Source organism: Cannabis sativa, chromosome 1 (assembly GCF_029168945.1).
Source record: "Cannabis sativa cultivar Pink pepper isolate KNU-18-1 chromosome 1, ASM2916894v1, whole genome shotgun sequence".
Lineage (NCBI taxonomy): Eukaryota > Viridiplantae > Streptophyta > Magnoliopsida > Rosales > Cannabaceae > Cannabis > Cannabis sativa.
Window position 1 is genome coordinate 41,567,079 of NC_083601.1, and position 15,811 is coordinate 41,582,889.

General features: G+C 38.6%; 2 protein-coding genes across 2 annotated transcripts; both read left to right on the forward strand.

Moving 5' to 3' along the window:
• Positions 1 to 6,123: 6,123 nt before the first annotated feature.
• LOC115708283 (putative pentatricopeptide repeat-containing protein At1g17630) lies at positions 6,124 to 8,913 on the forward strand. Its single transcript, XM_030636512.2, has one exon. It carries the CDS (start codon positions 6,462 to 6,464, stop codon positions 8,604 to 8,606), a length of 2,145 nt encoding a protein of 714 aa, XP_030492372.2. The 5' UTR covers positions 6,124 to 6,461; the 3' UTR covers positions 8,607 to 8,913.
• A 1,068-nt stretch (positions 8,914 to 9,981) lies between these two features.
• Positions 9,982 to 15,118, forward strand: LOC115706958 (chaperonin CPN60-like 2, mitochondrial). The gene is made up of 17 exons (XM_030634743.2): positions 9,982 to 10,168; positions 10,470 to 10,601; positions 10,757 to 10,916; positions 11,200 to 11,375; positions 11,678 to 11,773; positions 11,862 to 11,966; positions 12,348 to 12,434; positions 12,529 to 12,618; positions 13,215 to 13,295; positions 13,366 to 13,434; positions 13,506 to 13,583; positions 13,682 to 13,777; positions 13,851 to 13,950; positions 14,038 to 14,141; positions 14,234 to 14,339; positions 14,453 to 14,531; positions 14,642 to 15,118. Exons 1-17 carry the CDS (start codon positions 10,109 to 10,111, stop codon positions 14,742 to 14,744), a joined length of 1,722 nt encoding a protein of 573 aa, XP_030490603.2. The 5' UTR covers positions 9,982 to 10,108; the 3' UTR covers positions 14,745 to 15,118.
• Positions 15,119 to 15,811: the final 693 nt, after the last annotated feature.

Below are 15,811 nucleotides of genomic sequence, written 5' to 3' on the forward strand. Positions count from 1 at the left end.
GTACCCAGCATAGGCATCCATGAAAGATAGCAGTTTGAATCCGGAGGTGGCGTCCACCATCTGGTCAATCCTGGGCAGCGGAAAGCAGTCCTTTGGGCAGGCTTTGTTTAGATCTGTGAAATCTATGCAAACCCTCCAAGTCCCGTTTGGCTTGGGCACCAGGACCGGATTGGCTAGCCATTCCGGATAGTATACGTCGCGGATCATGCTATTGGACAAAAGTTTATCCACCTCTTTCTCTAAGGCCTCGGCTTTCGCCGAGTCGAGCGGGCGTCTCTTTTGTTGTATAGGAGGCATGTCCGGGTTGACGTTGAGGACATGGGTGATGACATGAGGGCTGATGCCGGTCATGTCCTCTTGGCGCCATGCAAAAACATCAATGGCGCCCTTCAGTGTTTTTATTATTTTATCCTTTTCCTCCGGATCTAGGCCTCTCCCTATCCGGAGTACTTTGGTGGAGTCGTCGTCGCACACTGGTATCTCTTCGACGTCCTCCATTGGTTCTACGACCCTTTCGGATCCTATACGAGGATCCAACTCGTCTTCTTCAGCCTTCTCTACTTCAGGGGGCCCCCGGACCATGAGCACTGGCAAGTGGGTGGCAACGTTGTAACATTGCCTGGCCTCTCCTTGGTTTCCCCTCACCGTTCCGACTCCGGCTTCCTGGGTAGGAAATTTTAGGCATAGGTGTCGGATAGAAGTTATTGCACCAAAGTCGACGAGGGCCGGTCGGCCTAAGATTGCGTTGTAGGCTGTTGGACAGTCTACCACCACGAAGGTGCAATACTTAAACGTGCTCTGTGGAGTGTCCGGGCACAGGGTAACTGGGAGCCTGACTTTTCCCATCGGGATTAGAGTTGTCCCGTTAAACCCTGTGAGCTGCGATCCGCTAGGAGAGAGGTCCCGGTCGGTCAACCCTATCGCAGTGAAGGCCTCTTTGAAGAGCAAGTTCACGGAACTTCCATTATCAATCAGGACCCTGGCCACCACTTTATTTGCAATGGGGGTCTCTATGACCAGCGGGTCGTGATGAGGAAAACGCACCGTCTTGGCGTCTTCTTCCGTGAACGTTATGGGTTGGTCCATTAGCCGAGGCCTTTGAGCTGGGAGTTGAGTGACCTCCCACACCTCACTGTGCCTTGCGGCCTCGGCATATCTCTTTCGCTCCTTTCGAGTGTTTCCTCCGATATGGGGACCTCCGGAGATCATGGCTACCCGTCCATTAGGCCGAGGCGGTAGTCCGGGTATATGCTGGGTGTCACCTGCGGGAGCAGCTGGAGGCAATACTCCTGCTGTACCCCCGGTGTTCCCGAAGGCATACCCCGCCACCGCCCCGGGTTAAGGTGGGGTAACCTATTCTTGATCCACTCGTAGAGGTGGCCCAACCGGATCAGATTCTCAATCTCATCTTTGAGATTTTTACACTCGTTGGTGCTGTGGCCGATGTCGTTGTGATATTCGCACCTTTTGCTCGGATCTCTCCGGGAGCTGTCCCTGTACAATGGCTGGGGTCTCCGTAATGCGTATTCTGCCTTGTGGCAAAATAGACACGTTTACGAGAGTCCGTGAGCTACGTGTACCGGGTGTATTGGGGTGTGTACCCCTTCTGACGCTTCTCCCGTTCGGGTGCTGCCCTTGGAAGACCTCTTGCTTCTAGACCCTTGAGTAGGGCCTGTTAAGCTAGCGGTTGGGGCAGCCTGTGAAGGAGCCCGTCCATTCACCCCGGACGGATTGCCGTAATGGGAAGATGCCGGGGGCAGAGCTTGGCCTTGGTTGTACCCGGGAGTGGCAGAAAACTGTATGCCACTAACCGGAGGGGTCGCGGTCGGGACAGTACCCGAGGGCGATACTCCTGGCATGTACCCTGCTATCCCGGTGGGATAATAGCCTCCGTAAGCCACGATCTGGGCTTCTTCGAGGTTAATATATTTTTGGACTCGCTTCTGGAAGTCCTGAAGGCTAGCAGCGCCTTCTTGCTGTAATTCGTTCCAGAAGGGAGTCCCAGTACGGATTCCTGCTTGGAGAAGCGCAAGCTGTTGTCCGTCGTCAACCTTCTTGGTCTTCGAGGCCTCCTCTCGGAACCTCTTGATGTAATTCTTCAAGGTCTCGGTGGGTAGTTGCTTGATGTTAGTCAAGGCACTAACCTCCAAATTGACCTTCCTGGCGGCGACAAATTGTCTCCGGAAGTTGGTTTGGAGTTTGTTCCAACATCCCACCGATCCTGGTTCTAGTTTCTTGAACCACTCCTCCGCCGAACCGCTCAGAGTGAGGGGGAAGCATAGGCATTTGGCGTCATTGCTGACCCGCATGACTGTCATGACTCGGTTGAATCGTGACAGGTGATCACTGGGGTCGGAGTTCCCAGTATATGCCGCCATTTCGGGCATTTTGAAGTTTTTAGGGAGCTCCGCCTCCAGGATATGCTTGGCACAGGGCTCCCGGTCCTCACTGTCCGAGTCGGAGTCATCTCCCTTCTGCCTCCGGGAGACTCGGGCAATATCTTTTCGAAGGATGGCAAGCTCTGCCATAATCCCTTCGTTTACAGTACCCGAGGAGACTTCGGGTCTGTATCTTTTTTGATCAAGGTGATCCCGGAGGTCTCCTTGATTCCCATTGATTTGATTTCTCAAATCGACGGGTGGACATCTCTGTCCTCCTCTGCCTCTACCCCCCGGTTCCTGGTGCACGGAAACGCTTTTTCGGTCCCCTCGATCCTGAGGGCCAAGACTCCCTCTTTGGGGCTTGCCCCTCTGCGGACCTTTCCCTTTAGGGAAATCTGAGCGGACCTTACGCGGATCCTGCGCCTTTTTCTTTCGACCAGGGGCAGAAGTAGGGTGTTTTGTTGGGTTTTCCTCAGCAGGGTGCCTTATAGGGCTAGGTTCCCTAGGCCTTTGCTGCTGGGAATTGGGCGAAGACGTAGCTGGCTCCCCATCGGGTCCAGCGGCCATTGCCTTGGGATGCACGTGAATGCCAGCTGCCTCCATGGCTTTTTGCATGGCTAGCATCACCTCATGCATCTTTTGATTTTGCACTTTCTGAGCTTCGATCTCAGCTTCGTGATCGATGGCTTTTTGTCTGAGGAGCACCAGCTCTTGGTAGCTTCCATCATCGTAAGCGTATTCGTCGAGGTGTTCCTCGCGGTTTTCATCTGGAACTTCTTCCTCGGACTCCTCTGCTGCCCTTGAGGCTACATCCTCTTCATTGGGATCTTGAGCGTCTTCTAGAGGGCGAGGGTGACGTGTAGCTCTTGTCTCCACCATTGTTGTGAAGTTAAATGCTTGTTGTGAAGCAGCTTTCCTCAGCTCTCAATGAAAGCACCAAAATGTTGACCGAGGTTTTCGGCAACTAATAAAATATGAATATAATAATGAGCTGTAAGAAAGCGAGATGAAGACTTTTTACGTGGTTGGGGCGTTAATGAGCCTTAGTCCACGAGCCACTGATATTTATGGATGTCTTTAATACAGATTCTACACTTGGGAGAATGTTTCTCTCTTTAATACAAAGAATGTTCTTGGTGAGTTTTTTCTCTGTTTGCTCTTAAGCAGCCAAGATTCTCCGACCCCATTAAATGAGCTTTGAGGGGGTATTTATAGTGTTTTAGTGGGGCAATCCCTAGAATTGTTCTTACACATGTGTCTGTAAGTCTCCATAAAGTTGGGCATTTCCGATGAATATACCATGGGTGATGCATGGTCAAATCCCTAGATGCTGTAGGGTTTTTATGGAGAATGTCCTTTTTGTCTTATGATTGACGTGACTCTTCGCAGAGTAGCCGTCGCTAGACTTAAATGATCATTACTGTAGCGCTGCTGTTTGGGGGTTGTGCCGTCAGACTTTATTGCGTGTTACAGTCCCAACACGCTTCCTCCCATGCGGCATTAAATGCGACTCGACTTCTCGAGAGAGACCTGACACATCCCGGAGTGCCTTTAAGCTATGCTCGCTTCCGGGAGTACCTTGTACTCCGGGTGCATCTTCCGGGACCCATGCGAATAACGCTTCCTGGTGTCATACAAGGACTTAGCAGTTCTTCTCAAGTAATTTGATCCACGTGTCCCTTCCTGACTGGTCCACGTATATTGGGCGATTTTAGGAGCAACAGTTGTTGTTGTTGTTGTTTTGATGTTATTATTCGTATATTATTTTACAGAAAATTTTATTCGTATATTATTTTTTGTTGTTGTTTTGATGTTATTTGATATTATTTTAATGTAATTTTTATGTAGCTTTTTGTAATTTTCGTGTTATTTTTTTTTTATGAAAAATAGTAAAAATGTAAGAAAAATTTAAATAAACCCAGAAACATGTTTCAAAAAATAAATAAATAAACCCAGAAAATGAAACTTCTTCTATTCAAAAAAAAAAAAAAAGCTTCTTCTTGTTCTCTCTCTACGGTCTCGATTGTTCACACCGTCTTCGACCTCGATTAATGGGCTCATGTATCGAATAGCTTCAAAATTGGCCTCATCCATTAACTATAAGAACCTGGTAAACACTTGCTCCAATTTTGTTTTTTTTTTTGACGCGGTGATCAAAATCACACATGATTAACAAAGCGGCTATCCATAATCGGCGGCGGCACCTCCTCGGACCAGGATAGCTCATCGTCTAACCGAAGGGCATGCTTTGCCAAACCATGAGCTGCAGAATTTCTTATCGCAAGCCACATGGGACAAAACTGCCCCCGGAAATTTAGACAATAAAGCTATAAGATCCTCAAACAGCACCCACAACTCATTTAAACACCCTTCCTTTGTTGATAGCTGAAAAACAAACAACACCAAGCAACAACAGGTATTAGAAGAGACAATCTTTGAATTAAACTTACCCGACAAAGTCTCTATAGTGGTAGGCCCTCCACAAAATTGACCTACAAAAACAATAAATAAGACTTTATTACTACATAATTTAATAAAAAATAGTTAAAATAAAAAAGATAATAAATAATCCATATTATAATATAAAACAAAAATGACTTAAAAACTTATCTGTCAAAACTGAAAGTTCGTTGATGTAGAAGCCAAGAGCACAAAATGGATCACTTCTCTTGTCCATTGACTGTACCACAAAACTACCCTAAACAATTAAGGGCAAGCCACAAAAAATGGCACGAAAGCCGTAAAAGGCACAAAAATACCCGTAAAAGGCATAAAAACTATAAATCTTTATAAAATTATTGAGTGAGAAACCATAAATAAAATAAATATAATAAATATACTTTAATATATAATTTTGAAATAAGGTAAAATAAATAATTAATCCATATACTTTAAATATTTTTATTTGACTTTATTTATAATTACAGAAAAACAAAAGTAAAAATACTATAAATATACATAAATAGGCTTAAAAACAGTATAAACTATTTTTAAAATTATAGTATAAAACAAAAGATTATATAACTTACTAAAAATTAATAATAATACAACTACATAATAAATTAGACTTTAAAAATAAAACTAATTAAAAATAAATAATACTAATGAACATTCAAATAAGCAATAAAATATGGAAAAATATTATAAAAGTTGAAATAATATATGAACCATTAATGTCTATGCTAAAAAACCTTAATAAAGAATCTTAATTTCAGAAAACTTAATATACAAAATATAAATAACAAAAGTTCAAAAAATTAAATATTCAAACAATAGTAAAAATGCTAATTAATATAAGAAAGGAAATTCTAATTAATCAATTTAATAAATTATTAATACTAAAAATCTCACATTTTAGACTAAAATATTTAATGGTAAAAATCATCAAAGTTATACAACTAATGGATAGATTTAGTACACCAAAATAAGTTTGAAGACGAAAAAACTTTCTATAATACTGAGAATTAAAATAAGTTTGATTCTTGAAAAAAGCTAAACACAAAACATAGATACCAAACATTAAAATAGAAAGAAGATTTTCTAAATGTAGATTGCTAAAAAGTAAAATTATAATAAATATAATTGATCTGGTGACAAATAGAAGAGCAATAAGTCTTTAAAAATATATAATAACTATTTATTAATAACAAAATAAGGAATTTAAAAGAAAATTCAATCCAAGTTAATGAGACATTATTCACTTATATAAATAAAGAGTTAACAAAATTAATTAACCAACACTTGCTCTAATTTTGTTTTTCCTTATTGTCAAGTTACACCGTCGAGTTTTCGGGTTTATACACTTGCTATATATTTTTTTATCAGAATGAATTAAATAAAAAAAAGCTTCACTAAGGTCCTAAACCTCTATTATGAGGAAAATTTTGGCTTTTTCTAGTTCTTACATTCGTTTTACTTACCGAGCCATTTCGGCATTTTACAAAGATTGCTAAATTCGGCACCTTGATGGGACTTTAGGAGCCATTTGATTTTGGGCATATATATATATTTATATAATTGATATGGGCAAATCAGAACTCAGAAAGTGGCAACGGCTAGATTTTCAAATTCATCACCTTCATGCTAAAATCCTCAGCTCAACGTTTCTTGTCGACCTCTTTATCTTTTACTCAGTCCCATTTCCGTTTCCTATCAATTTTTACTCGTTCGTTCTCTGTTGCCCACCATAATATTCAAAGCTCACTCCAACTACAACCATCTTATAATGGCACTCATAATGAACTTATTGACTTCTTTGATTACCTTCTCGGACAATGCGTTACAACCCAACAATGCAAACAAGTTCATGGTCAAGTGTTTCTCACTGGTGGGAACTCGTCTGGGTTCTTGGCTGCTCGACTTGTCTCGGTCTATTCCCGTTTTGGACTCGTTGAGGATTCCCAGAAGGTTTTTGACAACTTCCCGGTTGAGACCAGTAGCAAGAACATGCTTTTGTGGAATTCAATTGTGAGAGCTAATGTTAGTAATGGGTTTTATATCGAAGCAGTTGAACTGTATGACAAAATGCTCAAGTTTGGAGTTTGGGCTGATGGTTTTACTTTTCCATTGGTAATTAGGGCTTGCACGTTTATTGGTGATTTGTTTTTGTGCAAGAGAATTCATTGTCGTGTGTTGCAAATGGGTTTTAAAAATAATCTCCATGTGGTGAATGAAATGTTAGGAATGTACGGAAAGCTTGGCCAAATGAAAGATGCGTCTCATGTGTTTGATGGCATGTCTATTAGAAGCTATGTTTCTTGGAACACTATGATTTCAGGTTATGCCTTTAACCATGACTATGGTGGTGCTACTAAGATGTTTCACAGGATGGAGTTGGAAGGTTTCCAGCCAAATTCTGTTACGTGGACGTCATTGTTGTCGAGTCATGCTCGATGTGGGAAACATGAAGAAACCATGGAGTTGTTTGGTCTGATGAGGTTGAGAGGACTTGGGGCAACTGCTGAAGCTCTTGCTGTAGTGTTATCTGTATGTGCTGACTTGGCTGAGGTTAACAAGGGGAAGATGATCCATGCTTATGTCATAAAAGGTGGTTTTGAACATTACTTGTTTGCCAAAAATGCTTTAATTTGTATGTATGGAAAATGCAGAGATGTTGAACATGCACAGAAGTCATTTTTGGAGATGAAAACCAAGAATATAGTGAGTTGGAATGCTTTGATATCGTCTTATGCTGAATCTGGTTTATGTGATGAGGCTTATGAAATTTTTATTCAGTTGGAGAAATCAAATGGTTATCCACAAGTGAGGCCTAATATCATAAGTTGGAGTGCTGTAATTGGTGGTTTTGCTTCCAAGGGGCGAGGAGAGGAGTCTCTTGAACTCTTTAGGAGAATGCAGCTAACGACAGTAAGGGCCAATAGTGTGACAATCTGTAGCATTTTATCTGTCTGTGCCGAGTTAGCTGCTCTAAATCTTGGAAGGGAAATTCATGGCAATGTTATTAGGGCTATGATGGATGATAACATTCTGGTTGGAAACGGATTGATCAACATGTACACGAAATGTGGAAGTTTTAAAGACGGGCAGCTAATATTTGAGAATTTAGATACTAAGGACTTGATTTCATGGAATTCCATGATCACCGGTTATGGGATTCAAGGAATCGGTCAGAATGCTCTGAGAGTTTTTGATCAGATGATTAACTCTGGATTCAAGCCAGATAATGTCACCTTTGTGGCTATCCTTTCTGCATGTAGTCATGCAGGGCTTATCGATGAGGGTCGTTCTCTTTTCAATCAGATGAGTAAAGTTTATGGAATAGAACCCCAGATGGAGCACTATTCTTGCATGGTGGATCTTCTTGGTCGTGCTGGGCTACTTCAAGAAGCAAACAACATCATTAAAAACATGCCAATGAAACCAAATGCTTGCGTTTGGAGTGCTCTTTTGAACTCGTGTAGAATGTACAAGAACACATGTGTCACAGAGGAAACTACAGAGCACATTTTTCACCAGATCAACTTGGAATCGACCGGGAGCTACATGCTGCTGTCAAATATTTATGCTGCAAGTGGGAAGTGGGAGGAATCTGCTAAAGTGAGGATCTCAGCGAAGACAAAGGGTTTGAAGAAAATTCCTGGGCAAAGCTGGATTGAGGTGAATAAGAAGGTTTATATGTTCTCAGCAGGGAATGCAGGGCAAGCAAATTTGGAGTTGGTATATGGAGTTCTTCATGTCTTGGCGCTTCATATGGAATGTGACTGATATATATACCCCAATGGAAGCATTTATATCCAAAATCTTGGTGGGGGAGAAATGAATGTGATTGTTGAGGTGCAATGAGAGCCTGATGAATCGAAGTGTTGGAATACTAATTTTTGTCATCTGTACAAAGTACAAACTAACATGTTATTGTACCATTGTTCTTAAAAATGGAGTGGTCCATTCGAACTGTTTACAAAGAGATCATTCACCCTTTGAGGATTACGATGAATGATAGAATTATATATATGTATGTATAATTTACTATACATCTCATACAGAAAAGATTGATGGGTTTTTCATTTTGCAAGGAGAACTCCATTACCACCATATATAATAAAAACGGAGACAATTGGAGACACTCAAAAATGACAGAAAGTAATGGTTAAAAATGTTGTGAAGAGAAAGAAACTTGGTTAATAGAATTTTTGCTGTAAATAAGCCTTTAATTAGTAATAGTGTTGTCCACTTTCTGTAAGGACTTCCAAATGGGAAATTGAAATTCATTTATCAGATATACTTCCTAAATTCATAACGACGTTAAGAAGTTGACTTGTGGCTGAGAGGATGTAGCTAAGATGTTGGTCTAGTGATGAAGATAGGGGTTGGGAAATGGGGGTGAAATCCAAATTCGAGAAACACAGAGAGAGAAAAAAAAGGATATTTTTGTTAGGATGAGTCCTTCGGGGGACTAGTATAGTAACAAATTCAAATATGATTTTGTAAATTATTTAGGAAGCTGTATATATTTCTTAATAAAAATACTATTGGGCACTAGTAGTATATTACATATTTTTGTATGCATGTTATATTGATACATCACTCGTCCAAATTTAAAAAGATTAAAACCTTTAAAGAATATAATAATCTCATAATATGATTTATATTTTCAGAGATTTCAGTTGTATATATTGGATATATAAAAAAGATTATTTAAAATAAAAGTAACATTTTTGAATGGAAATCGTGAAGGTGATATAAAATAGAACAATTGATTTTTTATGAAAGGAAAACTTACAAAAATTCTATAAATTTGGGTTGACTTTTATAAAAATAATGTGACATGGAAATTTTTTAAAATTATTGTATTTTTATAAAACAATAGTAGAACATAAAATAGAACAATTAAAAACAACAGTGAAATAACTAAAAAATAACCGTAAAATAATAGTGAAAACTTAATACAGTACACAATATAAAACTTACATAGTATTTTTTTTATAAAATTCCACAATATAAAAATAAAAAAGTTGAAAACTTTGTGATGTAATTATCCCTTTATGAACTTAAGAAAAATGAAAATCCAAAGCCCAATATGGTTGGTTAGTGGCCCAAATCAGTAGAAGAATCTGATCTTGGAGCCTTAAACCCTACTAAAGTCCTACTTTTGTTATGTGAAAGGAAAATCACTAAACCCAGAAAACAAAAAGCTTTTCTTCTTCTTCTTCTCTCTCTACTGTCTCGATCGCTCACACCATTTCCGACCTCGACTAATCAGTGGGCTCATGTATCGAATAGCTTCAAAATTGGCCTCATCCATAAATTCATCTAACTATAAGAAGCTGGTAAAACACTTGCTCCACTTTTCAGCATCGAATTTCTGGGTTTATACACTTGCTATGTATATATATTTATCAAAGTAGAATGAAAATTAGCTTCACTAAGGTCTTAGAGCTCTATTATGAGGAAAATTTTGGATTTTTCTATTTATTCTATTCGTTTAACTTACCGGGGCATTTGGGCATTTCACAAAGATTGTTAAATTCGATACCTTGGTGGAACTTAGGAGCCAATTATGTTACTTTCTGAGACATTAATATCCCATATGGTCGAATCACTAATTTTTACTTTCATTTGTTTGTAAAGCTATATAGCAGGGTTACTTGCAACAGAAATTATGTGGCCAAAGATATCAATTTTGGGGTTGGGGCTCGTGCAGCAATGCTGGGAGGTGTCTCTGAGGTCGCTGAGGCCGTGAAAGTTACAATGGGGCCTAAGGTATTACAAATATATGCTTGAAAATTTTGTTTTCTTTTCAACCAAATAATTGATATCCTTAATTTACCTGAATATTACTTAATTCTATTTATAATAAGAAATTCCAGTCCATCTTTTAGTCTCTTTACTATGTTTGATTGCTTGATGTGTTTCAGGGTCGTCATGTGATTATTGAGAAAAGTCATGGGGCACCTAAGATTACAAAGGATGGTGTAACCGTTGCCAAAAGCATCAATTTTAAGGATAAGTATAAGAATGTAGGCGCTGATCTTGTAAAACAGGTTGCCAGAGCTACCAATAATGTTGCAGGCGATGGTAATCATCCTTTCTTAAATTTGGTTTTTTAGTCGTACATAGTGAAATGAAATGAAATTTCTTTTAGTCTACTATTTTCTGTAGTTATATGAAATGTAGCATACATATTAGATTTGGACATTTATTTATTTTAAATGGGCTACACCTACATTATTGATAAACCCAATATGTGCCTCTAGTTCTGTCCACGAAGTTCAAGGCACGAACTTGGTTTTTTCCCTCTACTTTTAAGACGATATTCATATGGCAAGATTCAGGAAAAGGTGTTTATATTTCTTTGCAGGTACCACTTGTGCTACTGTTCTTACCCAAGCAATACTGACAGAAGGTTGCAAGTCGATAGCTGCAGGGACAAATGTGATGGATTTGCGCAGTGGTATCAATATGGCTGTTAATGCTGTTATTGCAGATCTGAAAAGCAGGGCACTGATGATAAGTACACCAGAAGAAATTACTCAGGTGAATCATTGGATTTGATTTTACATAATTTCATGGAATTTACTTTTGTATATAAATGAAAATTAGGCGGAGCATTTTTGCACTAATTTGATAGGAGCAATTAATTTTTGCATACCTGCAGAGAGTTTATTTATTATGTATTCAAATATTAGCAAATAATTTTCAGATTGAAGTGTTGTCAAGATTGTAATGCTGGGTTACATGTCTATGGATATGATGGAATCATTGTCAATTTAAATTCTCTTTAATCATGTGTGTGTTTTAGTAATGATGATAATTAAATTAATACTGATACAATATAGGTTGCCACTATTTCTGCAAATGGTGAACGTGAGATTGGAGAATTGATAGCCAAAGCAATGGAAAAAGTTGGAAAGGAAGGAGTCATCACTGTCGCTGTGAGCATCTTTCCTTCTCTCTCTTCCCAGGTTATATATTTGGCCAACTCAGCAAGTGTTTAATCTTGTGTGATTGGGATATTGATAGGATGGTAATACCTTAGACAATGAGTTAGAAGTGGTGGAAGGAATGAAGCTTGCCAGAGGTTATATTTCTCCTTACTTTGTCACTGATCAGAAGACTCAGAAATGTGTAAGTTTAGATATTTTATTGTTTGTAAATAGTTTCTGTTTGACACAAGTGAATAGTCATTTTGATGTATACCCTGTGACTGAGTCTATAACAAGGCCAGCTCTAAGAATTCGCTATGTAAATTTAAAATATTGTGAAATTGTTCCCGTGCCTACCCTTTACTATAGTTCATTTTACTTTTTCTTTTTCCTCTTCTTATAACTTAAGATTAAGTGCAATCGTCCCAACTTATTTACTTATGCAAGTTGTGTAGTTCTGTTGAGTTTGGTCTTGTATTGTTGAATATATTTTTGTTTGGGACATTAAATCTCTTATTATTTTATACTAGTATATTTTTGTTGATCTAATCCACTGTAATTTGCAATACTATCATATTGGCAGGAACTTGATAATCCATATATCCTCATTCACGAGAAGAAAATTTCAGACATGAATTTGCTCGTGAGAATTCTGGAGCATACAGTAAAGGTAATTGATCTTTTTCTGCTCTAGATAGGTAATTGTTTATGTGATTTGGTGGTTGGACTTATTCCTTGTTCGTTTTTCATTTCATTTTGAATAGAAAAACAGACCACTTCTTGTTGTGGCCGAGGACATTGAAAGCGATGCACTGTCTATGCTTATACTCAACAAGCATCATGCTGGGCTTAAGGTGAGTATTTTGCTATGCTTCAAAATTTTGTTAAAATCGTTGTTTCCTTGAATGATATATGTTTGTTGATTAAAATAATTTGTGTGGACTTTTTTTTTTATTATTATTTTTAAATTTTAAATCTATTGAGAATAAATTCCACCAGGTCTTCAACAGTACCAGTAATAGTTGAAACCATTTCAGGGAAATTTCAGAGTTTATTTGTCCCTAACAATACTTTGTTTTATAAACGTCCGGGTATTTATTTGTACATATTTCTGTGATATCCACCTCCCCGCCCCTTTTAATGTGCCACTCCTAAACGTTCTGTATATTTCAAGTGTTTTTCTTGTGTAGAGAAGGTATTTAAATGATAGATATAAACAGATTAGTTTCTTGTTGGAATTTGTGCTCTTATGAAGATATTATGTGCAACGAATATATGTATATGCTCACATGCAATATATGCATTATTGCGTTTGATGCATGTAAATATGCACATGCACATCTCTGTGTGTAATTTATTTTTTACAGTAAATAGGTCTCTTTTCTGTCTCTAATTGGTGTATGTGGCGTGAGAATTTTGTACTTTAACTAGGGGTACCTTTATATTTTAGGTTTGTGCTATCAAAGCTCCTGGTTTTGGGGATAACAGAAAAGCGAATTTAGACGATCTTGCCATCCTCACTGGCGGAGAGGTAAAAAAGCTATTTTCGAATTGCATGTAACATGCATTTGTTCTCGTCGACTTATGCTTTTTATATACAGGTTATCAGTGAAGATCGTGGTCTAACTCTTGATAAAGTCCAACTTGAAATGCTTGGTACTGCAAAGAAGGTTTGTATTTTAGTCAATACTCTGCCTAGATGTGTATTATTCTGGCTAATGGTGATATAAAATTACAACAGGTGACTGTTTCTCTTGATGACACAATCATTCTACATGGAGGTGGGCATAAGAAGCTGATAGAAGAAAGATGTGAGGAGGTGTGTGGATAGTGGAGTTCACATGTAATTATTTATTGATATATTTTCATTTTTTTTGGTTTTAAAAATTATTTTCTAACTTTGTCCTGATTATCCAGTTAAGAGCTGCGATGGAGAAGAGTACTGCCTTGTTTGACAAGGAGAAATCGCAGGAACGTCTTGCAAAGCTATCTGGGGGTGTAGCAGTTTTTAAGGTATTTCGACTTGGTAAATTCTATCTCATGTTTTGTATTTCTTAAGCTCTTTTTGACAGCATAATCCTTAAAGGTTGGAGGGGCAAGTGAGGCAGAGGTTGGGGAAAGGAAAGACAGGGTAACAGATGCCTTAAATGCTACAAGGGCAGCTGTGGAAGAGGGTATCGTCCCAGGTTAGTTGTTTATTTCATTCTTTCCATCTATCAGTTTTAAGTATATCTATATCCTTCAACTAATCATATTTTCATTGATTGTATTAGGTGGTGGTGTTGCTCTTTTATACGCATCCAAAGCTTTAGAAAACCTCCAGACTCAAAATGAAGACCAGAAAAGAGGCGTACAAATAATCCAGAGTGCTCTCAAGGTTTTGTTTGAGTAGATTTGTTAACATTTCATGTGGGGTTTTAGCCGTGGCTCGGTATTTCCTGATGGTAGGTTTTGGTTTACTTCCTGCAGGCACCCACATTCACAATAGTCCAAAACGCAGGTTTTGACGGTGCGTTGATTCTTGGCAAACTGTTGGAACAAAATGATCCAAATCTTGGTTATGATGCTGCGAAAGGTTTGTTCTTTCAATCATTCAAAAACCAAAAATACATTTTTTCAGGAGTTCTCCCTTAACATATTTAAAGTTAGTTTTCAATAACATTAACAAGTATGGTTTTGACTAAGTAGGTGACTATGTCGACATGGTAAAGGCTGGCATAATTGATCCTCTCAAAGTTGTGCGAACAGCATTGTCAGATGCTGCCAGGTGAAATTCTCTTCTTTCTTTTTTGGTTTCGTTGGAACGTAACTTGTGATGTGCATAGTTGGAAATGTCCTGTTATTTCTGACCAAAATGTGTTCTCTTGAATTTGACAGCGTCTCATTGCTTTTGACAACAACTGAGGCAGCTGTAGTGGAAAATACAGACCAGAAGAAACCTCCAAGCCGTATGCCGGACATGGGTGATATGGACTACTAAAATGACTGAAATTGGAAGTCTCATCATGTATTGCTCTGTTGCAAAGCCAGAGCTTGCGGATTTTCTTTTTTAAGGCTTTGAAAGCTGAGATTAGTTTCAACAGGACATGGAAGTTCCATATAAGTGTAACACATGTAATTCTTTTTAGTGTTCGATTAAGGAATCATATGACATGTAATAGATCCATTGAAAGCTTCTGTTGTCACTTTGGTCATTACACATTGACCACCAGAGAGCCTTAAAGGATCTGATCACAAATGGGATTGAGCAATCTAATTTGTTCTGCTGATAAAACAACACTTTGAATGGACAAAGCAACTTTTTGAAGCTACAATTTATTGTTCAATATAAATAAAAATGACTCAATTTTTCCATTTATCAATTGCCGGTTTGTGTGTCAATTTGAATTTGTAATTGTAATCGGATTGATCGACATGCACAATGGAAGATTTTTAAAGAAGGGCAGCTAATATTTGAGAATTTAGATACTCAAGACTTGATTTCATGGAATTCTATGATCACCGGTTATGGAATTTAAGGAATCTGTCAGAATGCTCTGACAGTTTTTGATCAGATAAATAACTCTGTATTCAAGCCAGATAATGTCACCTTTGTGGCTATCCTTTCTGCATGTAGTCATGCAGGGCTCATCAATGAGGGCCGTTCTCTCTTCAGTCGGATGAGTAAAGTTTATGGAATAGAACCCCAGATGGAGCACTATTCTTGCATGGTGGATCTTCTTGGCCGTGCCGGGCTACTTCAAGAAGCAAGAAACATCATTAAAAACATTCAATTGATACCAAATGCTTGCGTTTGGAATGGTCTTTTGAACTCGTGTAGAATGTACAAGAACACACATCCTGTCACAGAGGAAATTGCAGACCACATTTTCCATCAGATCAACTTGGAGTCGATGCTGCTGTCAAATATTTATGCTGCAATTGGGAAGTGGGAGGAATTTGCTAAAGTGATGATCTCAGAGAAAAGAAAGGGTTTGAAGTAAATTCCTGGGCAAAGTTGGATTGTGGTGAATAAGAATGTTTATATGTTCTCAGCAGGGCAAGCAA

Coding starts and splice junctions, on each gene's coding strand:
- LOC115706958 (XM_030634743.2), top strand. CDS start 10,109: ATGTATCGAATAGCTTCAAAATTGGCCTCATCCATAAATTCATCTAAC. Junction 13,584..13,681: donor TAGAAGAAAGATGTGAGGAG/GTGTGTGGATAG, acceptor CTGATTATCCAG/TTAAGAGCTGCGATGGAGAA. Junction 14,340..14,452: donor TGGTTATGATGCTGCGAAAG/GTTTGTTCTTTC, acceptor TTGACTAAGTAG/GTGACTATGTCGACATGGTA.
- LOC115708283 (XM_030636512.2), top strand. CDS start 6,462: ATGCTAAAATCCTCAGCTCAACGTTTCTTGTCGACCTCTTTATCTTTT.